Raw genomic sequence first — 17,321 nt, forward strand, 5'->3', positions numbered from 1 at the left:
CAATAATAACTCCACTATAAGTGACCACCTGAGAAAAGAGAATTAGGGGCGAGAAAAGAGAGCATAAATGATATCGAAGAGAGCGAGAAAGATAAGAGAGAAAAGAAAAAGAAAGGAAAGGAGATTATATATATATAATAATATATATATTACTGTACTATAGTGTTTCTCAGGTTTCGATTGCTGGGACGGAAAGTCTCTCTTTAATCCAGCCCCTTTGTGCTCTCAGGGACTATTTAGGTTTTTGTTAGTTTGTTTTTTAATCCTGTTACCATTCAGGGTGGAATCTGGGTGTGGCTGTATTAGTTGCCTGGATCCTGGAGGAAGGGAGGGGTTATCTCTTCGGGACAAAATGGCTGCCCAGGTTCCAGGCTCAGGCATGATTCAGCACCACACTCTGCCAATTCTCCTGTATTCCCCCTCTGTCCCCAGATTCCATAATACCGCACCTTCTCCCACGCTCCAGCCACGGGGAAGTGTCTGTATCCGAAAGGTCCTATGAACTAGGCCAGCCATGGGCAAACTGCGGCCCGCGGGTGGGATCCGGCCCGTTTGAAATGAATAGAACTATTGAAAAAAAAGACCGTACCCTTTTATGTAATGATGTTTACTTTGAATTTATATTAGTTCACACAAACACTCCATCCATGCTTTTGTTCCGGCCCTCCGGTCCAGTTTAAGAACCCATTGTGGCCCTCGAGTCAAAAAGTTTGCCCACCCCTGAACTAGGCTCTATGAAGAAAGGCACAAGCCACAAAGGCCGGAAAGGCTGCCCCTCTGCGCACCCCTCTCCTGCCAGCACTCCTCAGCCTTTCCTGACTGTGGACCCAGATCTAGAATCCCCTGCTGACCAGCAGCCATGGGCAAACTGCGGCCCGCGGGTGGGATCCGGCCCGTTTGAAATGAATAGAACTATTAAAAAAAAAGACCGTACCCTTTTATGTAATGATGTTTACTTTGAATTTATATTAGTTCACACAAACACTCCATCCATGCTTTTGTTCCGGCCCTCCGGTCCAGTTTAAGAACCCATTGTGGCCCTCGAGTCAAAAAGTTTGCCCACCCCTGAACTAGGCTCTATGAAGAAAGGCACAAGCCACAAAGGCCGGAAAGGCTGCCCCTCTGCGCACCCCTCTCCTGCCAGCACTCCTCAGCCTTTCCTGACTGTGGACCCAGATCCAGAATCCCCTGTCACCCAGCAGTTCTGTGCACCTTCTTTCCACTGCGCCCGTCCCAAGCCCGTGCCGTGTGGATTCCCTCTGAACCTCTGGGCTCAGCGTTCTGGCCGATTATCCTTCCCAGAACCTTGACTTTACCTTTCTCCTGGAGTCCTCTGCCTTTCCCGCTGCAAACTGTCTCCCAGCTGACCCTCCTCCGCCAATTCGGGCTGGATGTTACTGGTTTCAGCTGCTCACCCTCTCTGCTCCGGAACAAGGAACGTCCGTCTATACCGCCACCATTTTCCTCTCTCCTCTCTGTTTTTCTTGCTGGCATTTGCTCTACATGCTGGCTCTGGATCCTCAAATGGTCCTGGATCAGATAAGGGTTATGTATCCCAGATTGTGACTGTGATTTGTGTTTTGACTGGAGAGATCAGCTTGGTGAATTTGTTGGGGTTTTTTCCTACCTCTTCCTAAACTATGTGTGGTCGCTATACAGAATTTTCTTCAAGGCAGACTCAAAGCCCAGTGGGGTGGATGGCTGTGGGCAACCAAGCTTCTCTCCTCACTTGACTGATTGTGGAATTGGAGCTTCTTACAAAAGATCATTTTTGACTTGAGCAAACCACCTCGCCCTGGGGAGGGAACCTCCTGCCTGTCAGAAATGTGCACTCTCTGCACCAGGTCTGCTGGGTGACCTTGGAGGAAACCTGCTCTTAAGGTTTTTCCTCCTGCTCTGGGTGCAAGTTTAACCTTCTCTTTATTTTCCTAGCATCAGGGTGTCTTGGAATACGAGCCAAGAGGTCCCACTCAAGTTGCTCGCACTAACAAAGGGACTTGTTAGGTTTAAGCAAACTGTTGCTTTAGAAGATCATAGATTCTGAAAATCACATGCCTTTTTGGAATGCCTAGTGTGCTTTTTTTAAAAAAATTCTCACCAGAGGACCTGTTTATTGATTTTGCAGAGAGGAAAAGGAGGGTGGGAGGGAGGGAGGGAGAGAGAGAGAGAGAAACATCTTTCTGTTTTTTTAAAAAAGTATTGTTGGAAGTATTACATATGCTGCCCTTTTCCCACCCCCACCCCCATTGACCTCTTTAGTTGCCCCCTGCCCCAGGCCTTCACCACCCTATTGTCAGTGTCCATGGGTTATGCATATGCATACAAGTTCTTTGGTTGATCTCTTCCCACTCACTTACCGTCTTCTGCCTTTTCTTTTTTTTTTAATATTATTTTTATTGATTTCAGAGAGGAAGAAAGAAGAAGAGATAGAAACATCAATGATGAGAGAGAATCATTGATCGGCTGCCTCCTGCACACCTCCTACTGGGGATTGAGCCTGCAACCCAGCCATGTGTCCTTGACCAGAATCAACCCTGGACTCTTCAGTCCCCAGGCTGGGGCTCTATCCACTGAGTCAAACCAGTGAGGGCCACCATCCTCTGCCTTTCAATTGTCTCCAGTATGTACCCTGACCAGGGACCGAACCTGAAACCTAGGTATGTGCCCTGACTGGGAATCGAACCCACAACCTTTTGGTGTATGAGATGTCGCTCCAACTAATGGAGCCATACCGGTCAGGGCTGCCGAGCATGTTTTTAACTTTCTCATTGATTTCCCTCTGTTGCAACCATAAAAGGAACAGAACATTGTAATTATAGACTGTCTAGAAATATTAGCAGGGTGGTGGAAGAGTAAAGAATGAAGCCAAAAGTCAGGAAATGTAGTTTTACTGCTGACTACATGCCTCTTGGCCCCAAGTAGATTACCTCAGTTTCCTTATCTATAAAGCAAATGGCCACCATTTACTGGTCACTTCTTCTTTTTTTTTTACTGGTCACTTCTTTCTGAGAGCTGTGCATGTGTTGAGTCAGACATTCCTTTGGAAATCTGATGAAAGCAATAGCTCAGGGGCTGAAAAACAAACTAAAGTGGAGAGCTTGCCTGATGGGGACTAAGGTGAGCTAGTGAGTGCAAGCTATGTTGATAAATGGCTGTACACCTGGCCCCAGCAGATTGGTCCCAAGTTGGAATACAAACCTAGTATTGTTTTTTTTTTCTTTTTTCTTTTTCCTTTCCTTGTTAAAGGAAATGCAGATGTACAGATTCTTTCCTGATTGTGAAACCTCTTGGTCTTTACATTTTACTAGTTGCTTTAAAAGATTTTTAGAAGTATATATTTTAATTGATTTCCGAGAGGAAGGGAGAAGGAGAGAGAAATAGAAACATCAATGATGAGAGAGAATCATTGATTGGCTGCCTCCTGCCCACTCCCTACTGGGGGATCGAGGACGAAACCAGGGCATGTGCCCTGACCGGAATCGAACCCTTGGTTCGTAGGTTGATGCTTCAACCACTGGGTCACACCGACTAGTCTTTTTTAAACATATTTTATGAGTTGAACAAATATTTTTAAACATATTTTATGAGTTGAACAAAACTGCTTTCTGCTTGTGAACAGAAATATATGTGTCTTTTGTTTTCCACTGTGGGTTGGTTTTTCCCTCATTTTGTCTGTTCCACTCCCCCTTTAACTTTTTTATTGATATTTCTTCAGATATAATTCATACATCATATAATTCACACATTTAATGTGTACAAGTTAATGGCTTTTAGTATATTCATAGAGTTGTACATTTATCATCCCAAAAAGAAACCTCATACCCCTCAGATGTCTGTCCCAGTCTCTCTATCCCCATCAGCCCTAGACAAGCACTGATCCACTTTCTACCTCTATAGATTTGCCTATTCTGGGCATTTTATATAAATGGACTCAAACAATATGTTTTTCTTTGTAACTAGCTTCTTTTACTTAATGTTTTCAAGGCTCTTCTATGTTGTAGCATGCTGACTATTTTATTTTTATTTAATATTCCGTTATATGAATACAACACACTTTTGTATATTCTACATTTAATGGATATTTAGGTTGTTTCTGCTTTTTGGCCATTATGAATAATGATGCTATGAACATCGGTGTACAAGTTTTTGTGTGGATATTGGTTTCATTTCTCATGGGCAGATTCCTAGAAGAAGACTGGATCACATGGTAATTCTATATTTAACTTTTTGAGGACCTGTCAGACTGTTTTCCAAAGCAGTTGCACCACTCTGCATTCAGACCAGCAATCTAGGAGAATTCCAATTTCTTCCCATCCTTGCCAACACTTTGTATTGTCTGAATTTTTTATTACAGACATCCTAGTAGTGTGAAGCGGTATCTCATTGTAGTTTGGATTTGAATTTCCTTAATGACTAATGATGTTGAGAGCTTTTGCATATGTTCACTGGCCATTTGTGATCTTTACATAAGTTGTATTCAGATCCTTTATGTAGCAATGATTTTTGATCCAGCTCTTGAGATTTTCTTCTGAGAAATACACATACGTATTCACACCCACACAAAACTTGTTATACAGTATGTAGGGGTTCATGACCCTCTTGCTATCACTCTGTGGGTCTAAGGATACCCACAGAGGGCATGCTGCATAGTGGGGATTTTTCTGAACATTTTATAAGTTTGATATTTCTCGTTATTACCTATTGAGGACCTCATGGGATTTGTATGGAGATCAGATGTTTAGGAAAGTGATTTTGTGAACTCTAAAACACTATACATTTTTAGGCATTGGTATAGGTGCAAGTTCTGCAATAAGTGATGGTGAAATGAAGCTGTTTAGGTGCCTCTGTTTGAATCCTAGTGTCACTTAAAAAAAGTTTTTATTTATTTTTTTAATCCTCACTCGAGGAGATTTTTACCATTGATTTGTAGAGAAAAAGTGGAAGAGAGGAAGGAGGGGGAGAGAGAGAAACATTGATGTGAGAGAGACACATTGATTGGTTGCCTCTAGAAGGTTCCCCTACTAGGGTTGGGGAACCTGCAACGAGGTATGTGCCCTGGATCCAGAATTGAACTTGTGACCCTTTGGTCAGCAGGCCAACAGTCTAACCACTGAGCAAAACTAACCAGGGATGTTTTTATTTATTTTAGAGAGAGAGAAAGGGAGAGGGTGGAGAGAGAAAGAGAAACATGACCGAGAGAGAGAGAAATCAATCGGTTGCCTCCTGTGTGTGCCATGACCAGGGATTGAACCTGCAACAGGCATGTGTCCTGACTGGGAATGGAACTGACGACCTTTCAGTGTACAGAACGATGCTCAACCAACTGAGCCACACCGGCAAGGGCTCTAGTGTCACTTTTATGAATTTTTATGTTCTTGGGCAAATTATTCAACCTCTCTGACTCAAGTGTCCTCATTGGTAAAAAGGAGATAATAACTGCCCCCACTTCCCACCTAGGCAGAATAAATATAAACAAAGCCTTTGCATTGCCTAGGTGGGTGCATAGAATGTGCTGAATAAATTGTTAACCTGATGCATTGGTGGACTGAATGTTTGTGTCTCCCAATTTCATGAGTGGAAGCCCTAATCTGCAATGTGATGGTATTTGGAAGTGGAGCCTATGGTAGGTAATTAGGTCTTGAGGATAGAGCCCTCAAGAATGGGATAAGTGCCTTTATAAGAAGAGACACAGGAGAGATGATCTCTCTGTCTGCCATGTGAAGGTACAGGGAGAAGGTCTTGGCCATTGTAAACCAGGAAGGGGGCTCTCACCAGAACATGAGAATGAGGGCATACTGATCCTGAATTTTCAGTTTCCAGAACTGTGAGAAATAAATGTGTGTTTTGTTTTTTTTGTGTAAACTACCCAATGTATGATATTCTGTTAGAGTAGCCCAAACTGACTGAGATATCTGCTATTCCTATTATTTTACAGAATGGACCAGGTTATTATCTTAGAGTGGAACAGTTTGATCTTTGTGAAAACATCTCTCTTCTTTCTGGAGACCATAGATACCCTCTGTTGATCTTTCAAAGAGCCAAGAGCTTTTTTTTTTTTTAACTTTAAAAAAATATTTTTATTGATTTCAGAGAGGAAGGGAGAGGGAGAGAAAGATAGAAACATCAATGATGAGAGAGAATCATTGATCGGCTGCCTCTTGCAGGACCTACATTGGGGATCAAGCCTGTAACCCGGGCATATACATTGACTGGGACTTGAGCCATGACCTCCTGGTTCATAGGTCATGCTCAACCACTGAGCCTCCCCAGCTGGGCCAGCCAAGAGCTTTTTGTAAATTAAATCTTATATTAGAAAAGGAAATTTTCCTCCCAGCAGTATTTTAAGCCCCTAAGCACTTGTATTTTTCTAGGAATTTGACCATTTCATCCACATTGTCCAACTTGTTGGCATATAGTTTTTAAGAGTATTTTTTTTACAATCCTTTGTATTTCTGTGGTTTTAGTTGTTACTTCACTGCTTTCATCTCTGATTTTGTTTATTTGGGTCCTCTCTCTTTGTTTCTTGATGACTCTGGCTAATAGTCATCAATCTTGTTTATTTGTTTAAAGAAGCAGGTCTTGGTTTCATTGTTCTTTTGTATTATTTTTTTTAGTCTCTATGGCATTTATTTTCCTTCATTCTACTCACTCTGGGCTTTTCTTGTTCTCTTTCTAATTCTTTAAGTTGTAAGGTCAAATAGTTTATTATAAATTTTTCTTGTTTTTTGAGTTAGGCCTGTAGTGCTATGAACTTCCTTCTTAGGACTGCTTTTGTTGTGTCCCAAAGATTTTGGGTTGTTGTGTGTTCATTTTCACTTATTTCCAGGAAGTTTTTGATTTCTTTTTTTATCTCCTTGGTAACCCATTCATTGTTTCATTTAGCCTCCATGCGTTTGAATGTTTTTGAGTGTTTTCATTGTAGTTGATTTCTAATTTCATTCCGTTGTGACCTGAGAAGATGCTTGATATAATTTCAATCTTCTTGAACTTGTAGAGACTTGTTTTGTATACTAATATGTGATCTATGTTTCCCTCTCATTGATGTGTCTATCTCTCTCCCTCTTCATTCCTCTTTCTCAAATCAATAAAAACATTTTTAAAAACCTTTTTTTCTTTTCACATTTCCTTTTCTAGTTCTTTCTCATTCTTTTAGCAAAGACTTTGAATTTACATCAAACATGTGGTTTGTCACCATCAGATTTTAAGAAGTAAAATCTTGTTGGAATGTTCTTTCTGCTGTGCTTCACTGAGAAAATAAAAGGGGTAATCTCCATTGTATGGAGGACATAAAATTGCCACAGAAATTCTTCTGAGAGAAAAATCTGTAATCTTGACACCCTAAAAAGCTCCAATGCAGGAATATTTTTAGTGAAGGAATACTTCATGTGGGTATTGCTGGAGGATTAGTCCTTAGACATGTCTTTGCAATTCCCACCCTAGCCTCAGGCCTGAGATTGGATTTAAAATTTGATTATGTTTTAGGTTGAGGCATAATTGTGACTAACACTCAGCTAGAGACCTACACTATTTCCCATCTTTGTCCTCTGCCTTTTCCTCCCCTAAATAACAACAATGAAAAAACAAAACCTTCCTGTCAATAAAGATTGCCACTAGGGTTGCAGAAATGGCCTAATCTCCACCGTCAACTACCACCACCTTGACAGTCTACTGCTCCAATGGTAGAAGACAGCACCTTGGCTATTTGTCCTCCATAGATTGTACTACTGAGATAAGGGAGTTGTAGGAGGAAAGTTTCCAAGTTCTTGTTAATCACACAGGTTTCCTGTTTTACACCTTTGGAGGGAAATTGTATAGAAGGAGTCCTGAGGTTCTATTTTAAGTGTGTTAATTTTGTTGCTCATTCAGCAATCATTGGGTTGGGCCCTGGGGCAACAGAAAGACTGGGCCTGTGGAAACCAGTCTAGTGGGGGAAAGTAGACCTGTGAAAGCCATTGAAAGTATGAGAGGTCCTAGGTGGAAAGTTTGGAGGTCAGGAAGTACTTTTATATGAAAATTAAAAACATCAAAGTTAGCCCGGCTGGCATGGCTCAGTGGTTGAGCATCAACCTATGAACTAGGAGGTCACAGTTCGACTCCCGGTCAGGGCACCTGCCTGGGTTGCAGGCTTGATCCCCAGTGTGGGACGTGCAGGAGGCAGCCAATAAATGATTCTCTCTTGTCATTGATATTTCTATCTCTCTCTCCCCCTCTCCCTTTCTCTGAAATCATTAAACAAACAAACAAACAAACAAAAAATAACATCAAAGTTAAGATCCCAGGCCACCAACCAAAAGCTAATTTTACCTTTCATATCACCAATGGTAAGTTAAACTTTATTGAGTCTTAGTAAGTCCCAGAGAGAATGCAAAGCCTTTCATTTATCTATGCTTTCACCAGCCCTATTGTTACTGGAAAGGGGACCTGGCCCTGAACGAGTCTGCCTAGGGCGAGCCGGTAGTGTGTGGATTCTTGACTTCATGCAGGAAAAATTTCATAATATGAGTCCAGACGTATATCTGGCCTCTAGGAGAACCTACAGACCTGTAAAGAACTTTTGTAAGAGCTTATTTGAACCCAAACTGATGACAATTGCCAGGAAGCAAGGTCTCATAATCTTGTTAACTCTCAGGTAATCCAATACTGCCTTGCTTTCTCCCCCTCAAGTAATCTTCTTTAGTTCCCTCCTGAATTTCAAATGCATAAAGGAAATGGCAAAACTGTCATTCTTGGGATTACAGGGTAGTTAACAAGATTACGTGCTCTTTTGAGGGTGGTTGCTTCTTTCTAGAGGGTTTGTAAAGAGAGGATTACTCTGGCATTTCAAAGGTGTGTTACCTAGATGCGCAAGAACAATGGACAGGGCTGGCTGGAAGCAAAGACAAACCTTTTACTAAAAAAGTTATATGTCTAGGAAGTGATTACTCACCATGATCAGATCAGATCACCTGGGAGGTAACTTTCCTTAGAATCCCTTTTTGTCTACAGCACATAAATTAGGGACCCTTTTTTGGAGCTGTTTTTAATACTTTATTGGTACACATGAAGCTTAGTGATTCATTTATTATCTGCTTTCTCCTTTTTCTATATTTCTTCAGAGCTTGTCTTATTTATTCTAGAATTCCCAGTATGCAGCATAGTATCCCAAAATATTTGTTGAATGAATTCAGATACTTAGAAATTCAGAATGAAGAGCTATTAGAGGGCACATTTCTAGGGAAGGGATAGTTGCTGAAGCTCCCAGAGAGAAACTTTATGAGAGTTGAGTTCGTTTTGGAGGATCTGTCTCTATGTGGGTAGGGTGAGTCAGAGAAATCCTCTGCATTTGCTGGTTTTCCAGTACCTACAGCTGAGCATAAACAGTATATCCAAGCAGCATATTTCAGGATGACATGCCTTGAGCTCCTTCATAATCATCTTGGAAACTATGGGCAGTGTGATAACTAGGTTTCACAGCTGGATTTGTAACATGTTTTCTGGCCCAGTGCATTTCCTTCAATTGTAGGATGAGAGGAGGTATAAGAGTGGGGTGGGGACTGCACTAACGTAGCGTTTGAAAAAGCCCCCTTTTAGATTCTAGAATGCTCGCTGCCATTTCATCATTGCTGTAATACATATATGTATATATTGGACAAAAAAGGGGGCTCTGTAGTAAAACTGATAAGTCCTGCCCACCTGGCAGTGGCTCAGTGGTTGAGCATTGACCTATGAACCAGGAGGTCACGGTTCAATTCCCAGTCAGAGCACATGCCCAGGTGTGGGCTCCATCCCCAGTGTGGGGCATGTGGGAGGCAGCCAATCAATGACTTTCTCTTGTCATTGATGTTTATATATCTCTCTCTCACTCTCTATTCTTCTCTGAAATCAATAAAAATATATTTTAAAAACAAACAAAAAAACCAGACAAGTCCAGTGACAGAAAGTAATGTCACAGGGTAATCTGATAACAAATTCATAGCTGGACAGGTCATGGTGGGTAGTTATGCCTCGGACATAACATTGTTAGTAAAAAGTTTCTCTTTGCCTTACGTAAGCCCTATCCATTTTTCTTGTGCATCTAGGTTAAAACACCTTTGAAATGTCAGAGTAATCCCAGACCCCTCAAGAAAGCACATAATCTTAACTATCCTGTAACGCAAGCCTTCCTTTGCTTTCTTCCACCTTCAAGGGACCTCCCTCCCTCCCTCCCTTCTTTCCTTAATTCCCAATGCATAAAGGCAACTACAAAACTCTCACTTTGGGGAGCATTTGAGATCTTGCTTCCTGGCAGTTGTTGTTAGTTTAGCTCAAATGTATTCTTACAAAATTTTTCCTACAGGTTTGGATGTTATTTTTCACTGACTGGACAAAGTTATATCCACACACGTTTTTATGCCACATAGAGCTAAGATATGCCTCGGACATAACATTGTTAGTAAAAAGTTTCTCTTTGCCTTAAGTAAGAGAAACTTTTGGGTTCATCAGCTGATTGGGTTCCAGTTGGATTTAATTGGGACAGTTACAGGCTGTGCAATCTGAAGCAACACAGCCAACGTTAAGCCATGCTTACAGACCGTGTAGCAAATTATCAACCTAAGTAAGAGGTAAACGGAGGCAAGCTCACACTAGCAGAAAGTGAGTTTACTTCAGAATAGCAGAGTGATTGCAGTTTGTGGAACACATGCTATAGCAAACTACAGGCAAGTTCACTGAGGGTTTGGGACAGGCTGTATTTGTGGGCAGGGTGTGTGAAGAGGGGGAAGTCCACCCAGAGTCCAAGCAGTAAGTTCATTGGTTTGAGGATGGGAAATGATTCTTGGTGGATGTTCACTGGTCAGGAGATAAGTCTCAGTCATCAGGCATTTACAGGAAATCAGTCTCTCAGTTAAGTTCTATTCTTCTGAGGGTGTATTCTCAATTTTGTATCCTCTGGTCCCATGTTATATTAGATTTTTTTTTTTTACAGAATCTTGTTGAGGTTGTGGTCTTGCCATTTTAACTAGTAATCACACTACCTAAATATATGCTGTCTACCTGAACTGCTGTGGTTACGCTGCTTTCTCACCTAATTGAAATATAAAAACAACGACACTCTCTGTTCAGTCCCAGAAGTCCTGGATTGAAGGTGTGTTCGACAAGAGAGAATGTAACAAAATCATACCCAGCTCCAAAGACCCTCACAGGTACAATTCTTAATTCCATTTTCCTTTTTAAAGTAACACTACTTGGAGGACTATTTGTGGAAACTTAAGAGATATGACTTGTTTAAAGGATTTGTTAAGATCTATAAAGTTAGTGCTAATTCTTAATGGATGTTTGTTTGTCTTTATAAAAATAGTACATGATTACTAGAGAAATCTGATAAGAACAGAAACTTGTCAATTTTGTACCTCACTCCAATCCCAGCGCCCATTGACAGTGCCTGCCAGATAGTAGGCTCCTGAAAAACATCTGTTTAATGACTGAATGAAATATAAAGAAGAACACATTCATCCTAATGACATCACCCTGGTAGAGCCACTGTTAATATCGTGGTAGATTTTCCTCTGTTGTATTTTTTATGCTCCTGTTCCTCTTAGTGGGAGGAACGATTTCAGGAAATATCTTGTGTTTACATCTATTCCATTGGTTTTGGATAAAAAATTTACAACTTCTGAAAATTGAATATTCAAATTATTGTGAACGGTCCTTATCCTCCACTAACGTGTCTGTGGAAACAGTAACTGGGATATTTCAGGACACTGTGCTCAGTTTATACAAACAGTTAATTTCAGCCCCATTTTCCTCCCATAGGCTTTTTGCTTGAGCAGACAATGGGCAGCAGAATAAAATGGTTAGAGCCTGTCTACTCAGAGTTCTTGATAACCCTCTGGAAGATATACTGCTAGAACAAAACTCAAAACAGCAGCTAGTGAAACGTAGGGGCAGGATGGGTTACAGAAAATCTCCCAGTGTGGTTAGGTCCTTGAAATAAGATAGCATGTTATTGTCCTTGGAAAAAATAAATTACTAAAGGAAAATAGAAGAGCAGTATAGTTGACCTTTGAACAATGTGGGGGTTATTTGCACTGATCACCTGTGCTGTCTAAATGTATAACTTTTTAAAAATATATTTTTTATTGATTTTTAGAGAGAAAAAGGAAGAGAGAGAGAAAAATGGGAGAGAGAGAGGAAGAGAGAGAGAGAAAGAGAAAAAGAGAGAGAGAGAAACGAGCCCACAACCCAGGCAAGCTGTGAATGGGAATCAAACTGGCAACCTTTTGGTGCATAGGATGATGTCAAACTAAATGAGCCACACTGGCCAGGGCAAAATGTATAACATTTGACTCCCTTAAATCTTAACTTCCTTCACTGTCTGAGGAAGATTGATTCCAGGACCCGTTTGGGTATCAAAATCCATGGATACTCAAGACCCTTATATAAAATGGCATAGAACAATGAATGTAATTGGCCTTCTTCATTTGTGGGTTCCCAACCTTGGATCAAAAATATTGTTGAGCCTGGCTGGTGCAGCTCAGAGGTTGAACATTGACCCATGAACCAAGAAGTTACCAGTCTGATTACCATTCAGGGCACATGCCCAGGTTGCGGACTTGATCCCCAGTAGGGGGCATGCAGGAGGCAGCTGATGGATGATGTTCCATGGAAGATAACAGATATTTACTGTATAAGCATTAAATATGTCTTCAAATACATCAGTAAACTAACAGATATCATTTCTTTAATTTAGATGTACTGCAGGATGCCAGGTCTGCCAGAATTTAATCAGGTAAGACAGATAAATAAGATTTCTTTTAATTTTTAGGCACTGTGTTTCAAATTCATTGGAATAGTTTCACACATCTTGAATGGACTCAATGAAAAGGCCTTAATGGTGCATTTTATTTCCTTTGCAAGGGAAATTTAAAAAATGAAATGAGATATTTTTGAAGGAGTGTGATTGATTATTTGAATGTAATAATTTACTTGAATTTCCCAGACATGTAAATGGCTAAAGGCCCTTGACAAGAGCTTCTACCAATTGAAGTACTTATAAAGCATTACGTTTTCATTTTATTATCTTGCATTTTATTTGGATAATGAAGATGCTTTGTGCACATACAACACTGTATTTAATTTATGACTTGTAAGTGATGTATGTGTCTACCAGGCTCCAAGTCTGACACTAATTCTGATGTGTGTTTTTTCCAACACCAAGTGTCAGATCCCACAGGTTAAGAGCTCAAGATTGCTCCCTGCCTCCCACTCCCCACTTCAGATGCCAATTGATAGTCTAAATTGTCAGTGCTTCTGATGGCTGGGCTATAGATTGGAAGTTCCCATGACCCCCTCCACAGTTCAGTTAATTGACTAGAGCAGCATATATAACTCAGAAACATTTACCAGTTTATGATAAAGGATATTATAAAGAATACAGATGAAGAACCAGATGGAAGAGATGCATACGGCAAGTGGGAAGGAGCACAGAGCTTTCATGTCCTCTCCAAGTGTGCCACTCTCTCAGCACCTGCACGTAACCACCAACCCAAAGCTCTCTGACCCCATCCTTTTGGTTTTTTATGGGTGCTTCATTACATGGGCATGATTGATCAAATCAGTGGCCATTGGCGATTGAGTCAACTTGCAGAACCTTTTATCACCCCTTCCAAGTGGGTTTGAGAAGCTCTGTGCCAATGTATATTTGAGATTTTTAGTTTTTATTTTTAATTATTTTATTTTTAATTTTTAATCCTCACATGCGGGGGTTAGGAGGGGGAAGAGAGAGAGAGAGAAAGAAGGAGGGAGGGAGAGAGAAACATCAATGTGAGAGAGATAGATGGATTGGTTGCTTCCTGTCCTGAGCCTGAAACTGAGGTCCGTGGCCTTGACCGGTAATTAAACCCACAGTCCTTTAGTCCAAAGGCTGATGCTCTATCCACTGAGCCAAACTGGCTCGGGCTTAGTATTCTTATAAAACATTCTCCCAATCATTGTAATGTGCAGCTAACGAGGTGAACCACTGAGGGTGTTTCTAAACTTAGAAGATTATCCAGTGTGAAAAAATCCAATAGAAATCTTAATGAGACATTTAAAAATTATTAATGTATGTCACCTATACATTGCATTAGAGAAATGTAGAAACATTACATCTATTTTCTATCCTGAAATTGTGTTCTTTCTATTTTGAAATGGTTTTTTACCCCAAATTTAAGGTGTTACTGTGGGCGATTGATTGGAGACCATCTTGGGATGGATTATAGCTGGACCATGTCAGCTGCCAGTGGTGGTGAACATGAACAATGGTCTGTTGAAAAGCACACAACAAGAAGCCCTACAGATACCTTTGGTACTATTAATTTCCAAGATGGCAAGCACATCCACCATGCCAAGGTTGGTTAATAACCCACATTATATTACTGGTTTCTCACAGAGGATATAACCTCCACATTTTATCTCCTAATTATATCACCAAGTGTAGATGATCAGATGACCAGGTTTTATTGCAAAGTAGATCCATGTTATTAACCTCGTGACCTGACCTTTCTATTCCCTTTATGTCTGAGAGGCCTTCTTCCTTTCCCAAGTGTGGTATGGCCAGCTCTTTTTTGGATTGAGCTCTTTCAGCGAGCTTAAGCCTTCCGTGGAAGATGGCTTATTGCTCTTGAGACAGTTGCCAACGGGCTGCTCTTATGGAATGCAGAAAGTTACTACCAAACAGCAGGCATTACCTGAAGCATGGTCCTAGCAGTTATTACTGACGTGTGGCTAGTCATGCCTGCTGTGTCCTTGTGAGAGCCTCTTCTCAGGAAGAAATGGGGGGATTTCTTTCTGCCCTGAATTCTAGTACTGGGCTCTCCAGGCCAGTTTTTCTCAGGTTCCTAATATGGTACATTTGCATGCGATTTCCATAGTATTGACAGGTTAGCTATCTCCCAGATGTTTTTTCTTGAGCTTGTTAACCACATGCTGATTTATTAGAGGCAGTTTTCCCAGGGGAAAAGCTGGGTGGAAAGCCCACGTCAGGAAAGCTCAGAATCAGCTATATTCTGGAGTGTGACCATCAGTTTGATGGGTTTGAAACAATAGTTCTTCATAGTGAAATCCTATATAATAAAGAGGTAATATGCACATTAACCCTCACGCCCTCACAAGATGGCTGTCTATGACCAGGCAGGCAGGGGGGTTAGTGAGGGACGACCAATGACTGAACAAGCAGGCTGTGTGAGATGACCAGGCCAGTAGGAGGGTTAGGGAGGGACAACCAAACAACTGAACAGCAGGCTGCGTTGGGCAACCAGGCCGGCGGGGGTTGCAGTTGGGGGCAACCAGGCCAGCAGGGGAAGGCAGATAGGGGTGATCAGGCAGGCAGGCAGGCAGGTGAGCGGTTAGGAAACAGCAATCCAGGATTGTGAAAGGAATGTCCAAGGGGTTCCTGATTGGAGAGGGTGCAGGCTGGGCTGAAGGGACCTCCACCACCACCACCCCCCTCCCCCCCCACCCCCCCCCACCACAGGCCAGCAGGGGATGGCAGTTGGGGGTTACCTGGCTGGCAGCAGGAGACAGCCAGGGGCAACCAGGCCAGCACACAGAGGCAGTGAGGATTCATCAGGCCAGCAAGGAAGGGAGCAGTTAGGGGCAACCAGGCAGGCAGACAGGTGAGCAATTAGGAGCCAGTAGTCCAGGATTGTGAGAGGGATGTCCGACTGCTCAGGATCGGGCCTAAACCGGCAGTTGGACATCCCCCAAGGGGTCCCAGATTGGAGAGGGTGCAGACTGGGCTGAGAGGAACCCCCCCGCCCCCCGCACAAATTTCGTGTACCAGGCCTCTAGTCATAATATGATTTCACAATATAGTTCTACAGTAACCTGCATTTCCAGTTATCAACACTCTTGCATTTAACTTTGTGCATTTTCTTTACTGGCAGGAAAACTGCCTTCATTCTCCTCTCCAATCCTTTTTGGAAGCTGACACTTATTATGTATGTAATTACACTGTAATATTTTTCATCTGTTTGACATATATTTATTGGGTGCCCATATTTTACTATGCCCCAAATAGCGTAACACATGTACATTGGTTTTGTTGAGGAGGAACAAACTTTCTTCTACCTTCAAGGTTCTCTGGCTGGTCTGATAGTCAAATAAACATGAGACAAATCAGTAAGAGAAAATAATCAAGTGTAATACATAGTTATGTATGCGAACCCTGCATACACGAGAGAGTCAGAGCCCCGTAAGCAGGAGATGCTCAGAGGTAGGAAGGGGGATCTTGGTATATAAGACATCCTGAGCTAGGGATGAGGTAATGCACCTGGGGCCTTCAATTTGACAAATATTTATTGGGTGCCCATATTTTACTATGCCCAAAACAGCATGTGTTCCATGTACTAACATTGGTTTTGTTGGGGAGGAACAAACTTTCTTCTACCTTCAAGGTTCTCTGGCTGGTCTGATAGTCAAATAAACATGAGACAAATCAGTAAGAGAAAATAATCAAATGTAATACATAGTTATGTATGGGAACCCTGCATACATGAGAGAGTCAGAGCCATGTAAGCAGGAGATGCTCAGAGGTAGGAAGAGGGATCTTGCTATATAAGACATCCTGAGCTAGGGATGAGGTAATGCATTTGGGGGCTTCAACAGGTCATTGCATGGTGATAGAAGTTTGTCCTGCCCTATAGATAGCAGTTAAATGGAGGGGCTGAAGTTTGTCTTGAGCCTGAAGCTAAAATTACCTTTAGCTCAAAGTAACCTGCATACCACTGAGGCACATCTTGGGGTGACCGTTCTGAAACCCCACAGTTACAGTCTAGTGAAGGAAACAGGAAATAAATATACAATTACCACAGAGGGCGGGGATGCTCTGCAAAGGGAATACAGGTTATTTGAGGGAATAAAAAGGTTAACTCCTGCTTTTCTGAGGCTGTGGCAAGGAAGCCATCTGAAAGTAGGGACAGCTGCACTGAGACCAGAAAGATGAGTGAGATGTTGGGTGTTTGGTGAGGCTCATGGGTAAGACCACTCCAGGCAAAAGCAATACCTTGTGCAAAGGCCAAGGTACACTTCGGAGAACTGAAAATATGGTTAGACAGACCCCCTGATCACGAATACATTTCACACTTAGCATTTGGCTCCTGTTCCATCCCAGGGCAGCTGGATGAGTGTTATTTGATCTCCAGAAGAGAAGTGTCTGCTCTTTATATTTAAGCCCAGAGTTGCCCTTCAAGTTTACCGTGAGCAGCAGGGAAGCTTGGAGAGCTGGGTTTTCATCTCCCTCCACTGCATTGGCCTTCCCAGTTGTTTCTCCCTACCACCACATTCCACAAAGGATTGGAGGTGAATCTTGGCCAGGCTGAGTCTTT

The 17,321-nt window shown here is 41.9% G+C and overlaps 1 protein-coding gene across 1 annotated transcript in view; it reads left to right on the forward strand.

The window, feature by feature from the left end:
• Window positions 1-17,321, forward strand: part of TRPM6 (transient receptor potential cation channel subfamily M member 6) — a 117,583-nt gene that overhangs the window by 5,394 nt on the left and 94,868 nt on the right. Inside the window, exons 2-4 of the mRNA XM_015572264.1 lie at window positions 11,080-11,159; window positions 12,707-12,745; window positions 14,169-14,346. Coding sequence (XP_015427750.1) covers window positions 11,080-11,159; window positions 12,707-12,745; window positions 14,169-14,346 — 297 coding nt within the window. The remainder of the gene's footprint in view (window positions 1-11,079; window positions 11,160-12,706; window positions 12,746-14,168; window positions 14,347-17,321) is intronic.

The sequence above is a fragment of the Myotis davidii genome, unplaced genomic scaffold (genome assembly GCF_000327345.1).
Source record: "Myotis davidii unplaced genomic scaffold, ASM32734v1 scaffold228, whole genome shotgun sequence".
NCBI lineage: Eukaryota > Metazoa > Chordata > Mammalia > Chiroptera > Vespertilionidae > Myotis > Myotis davidii.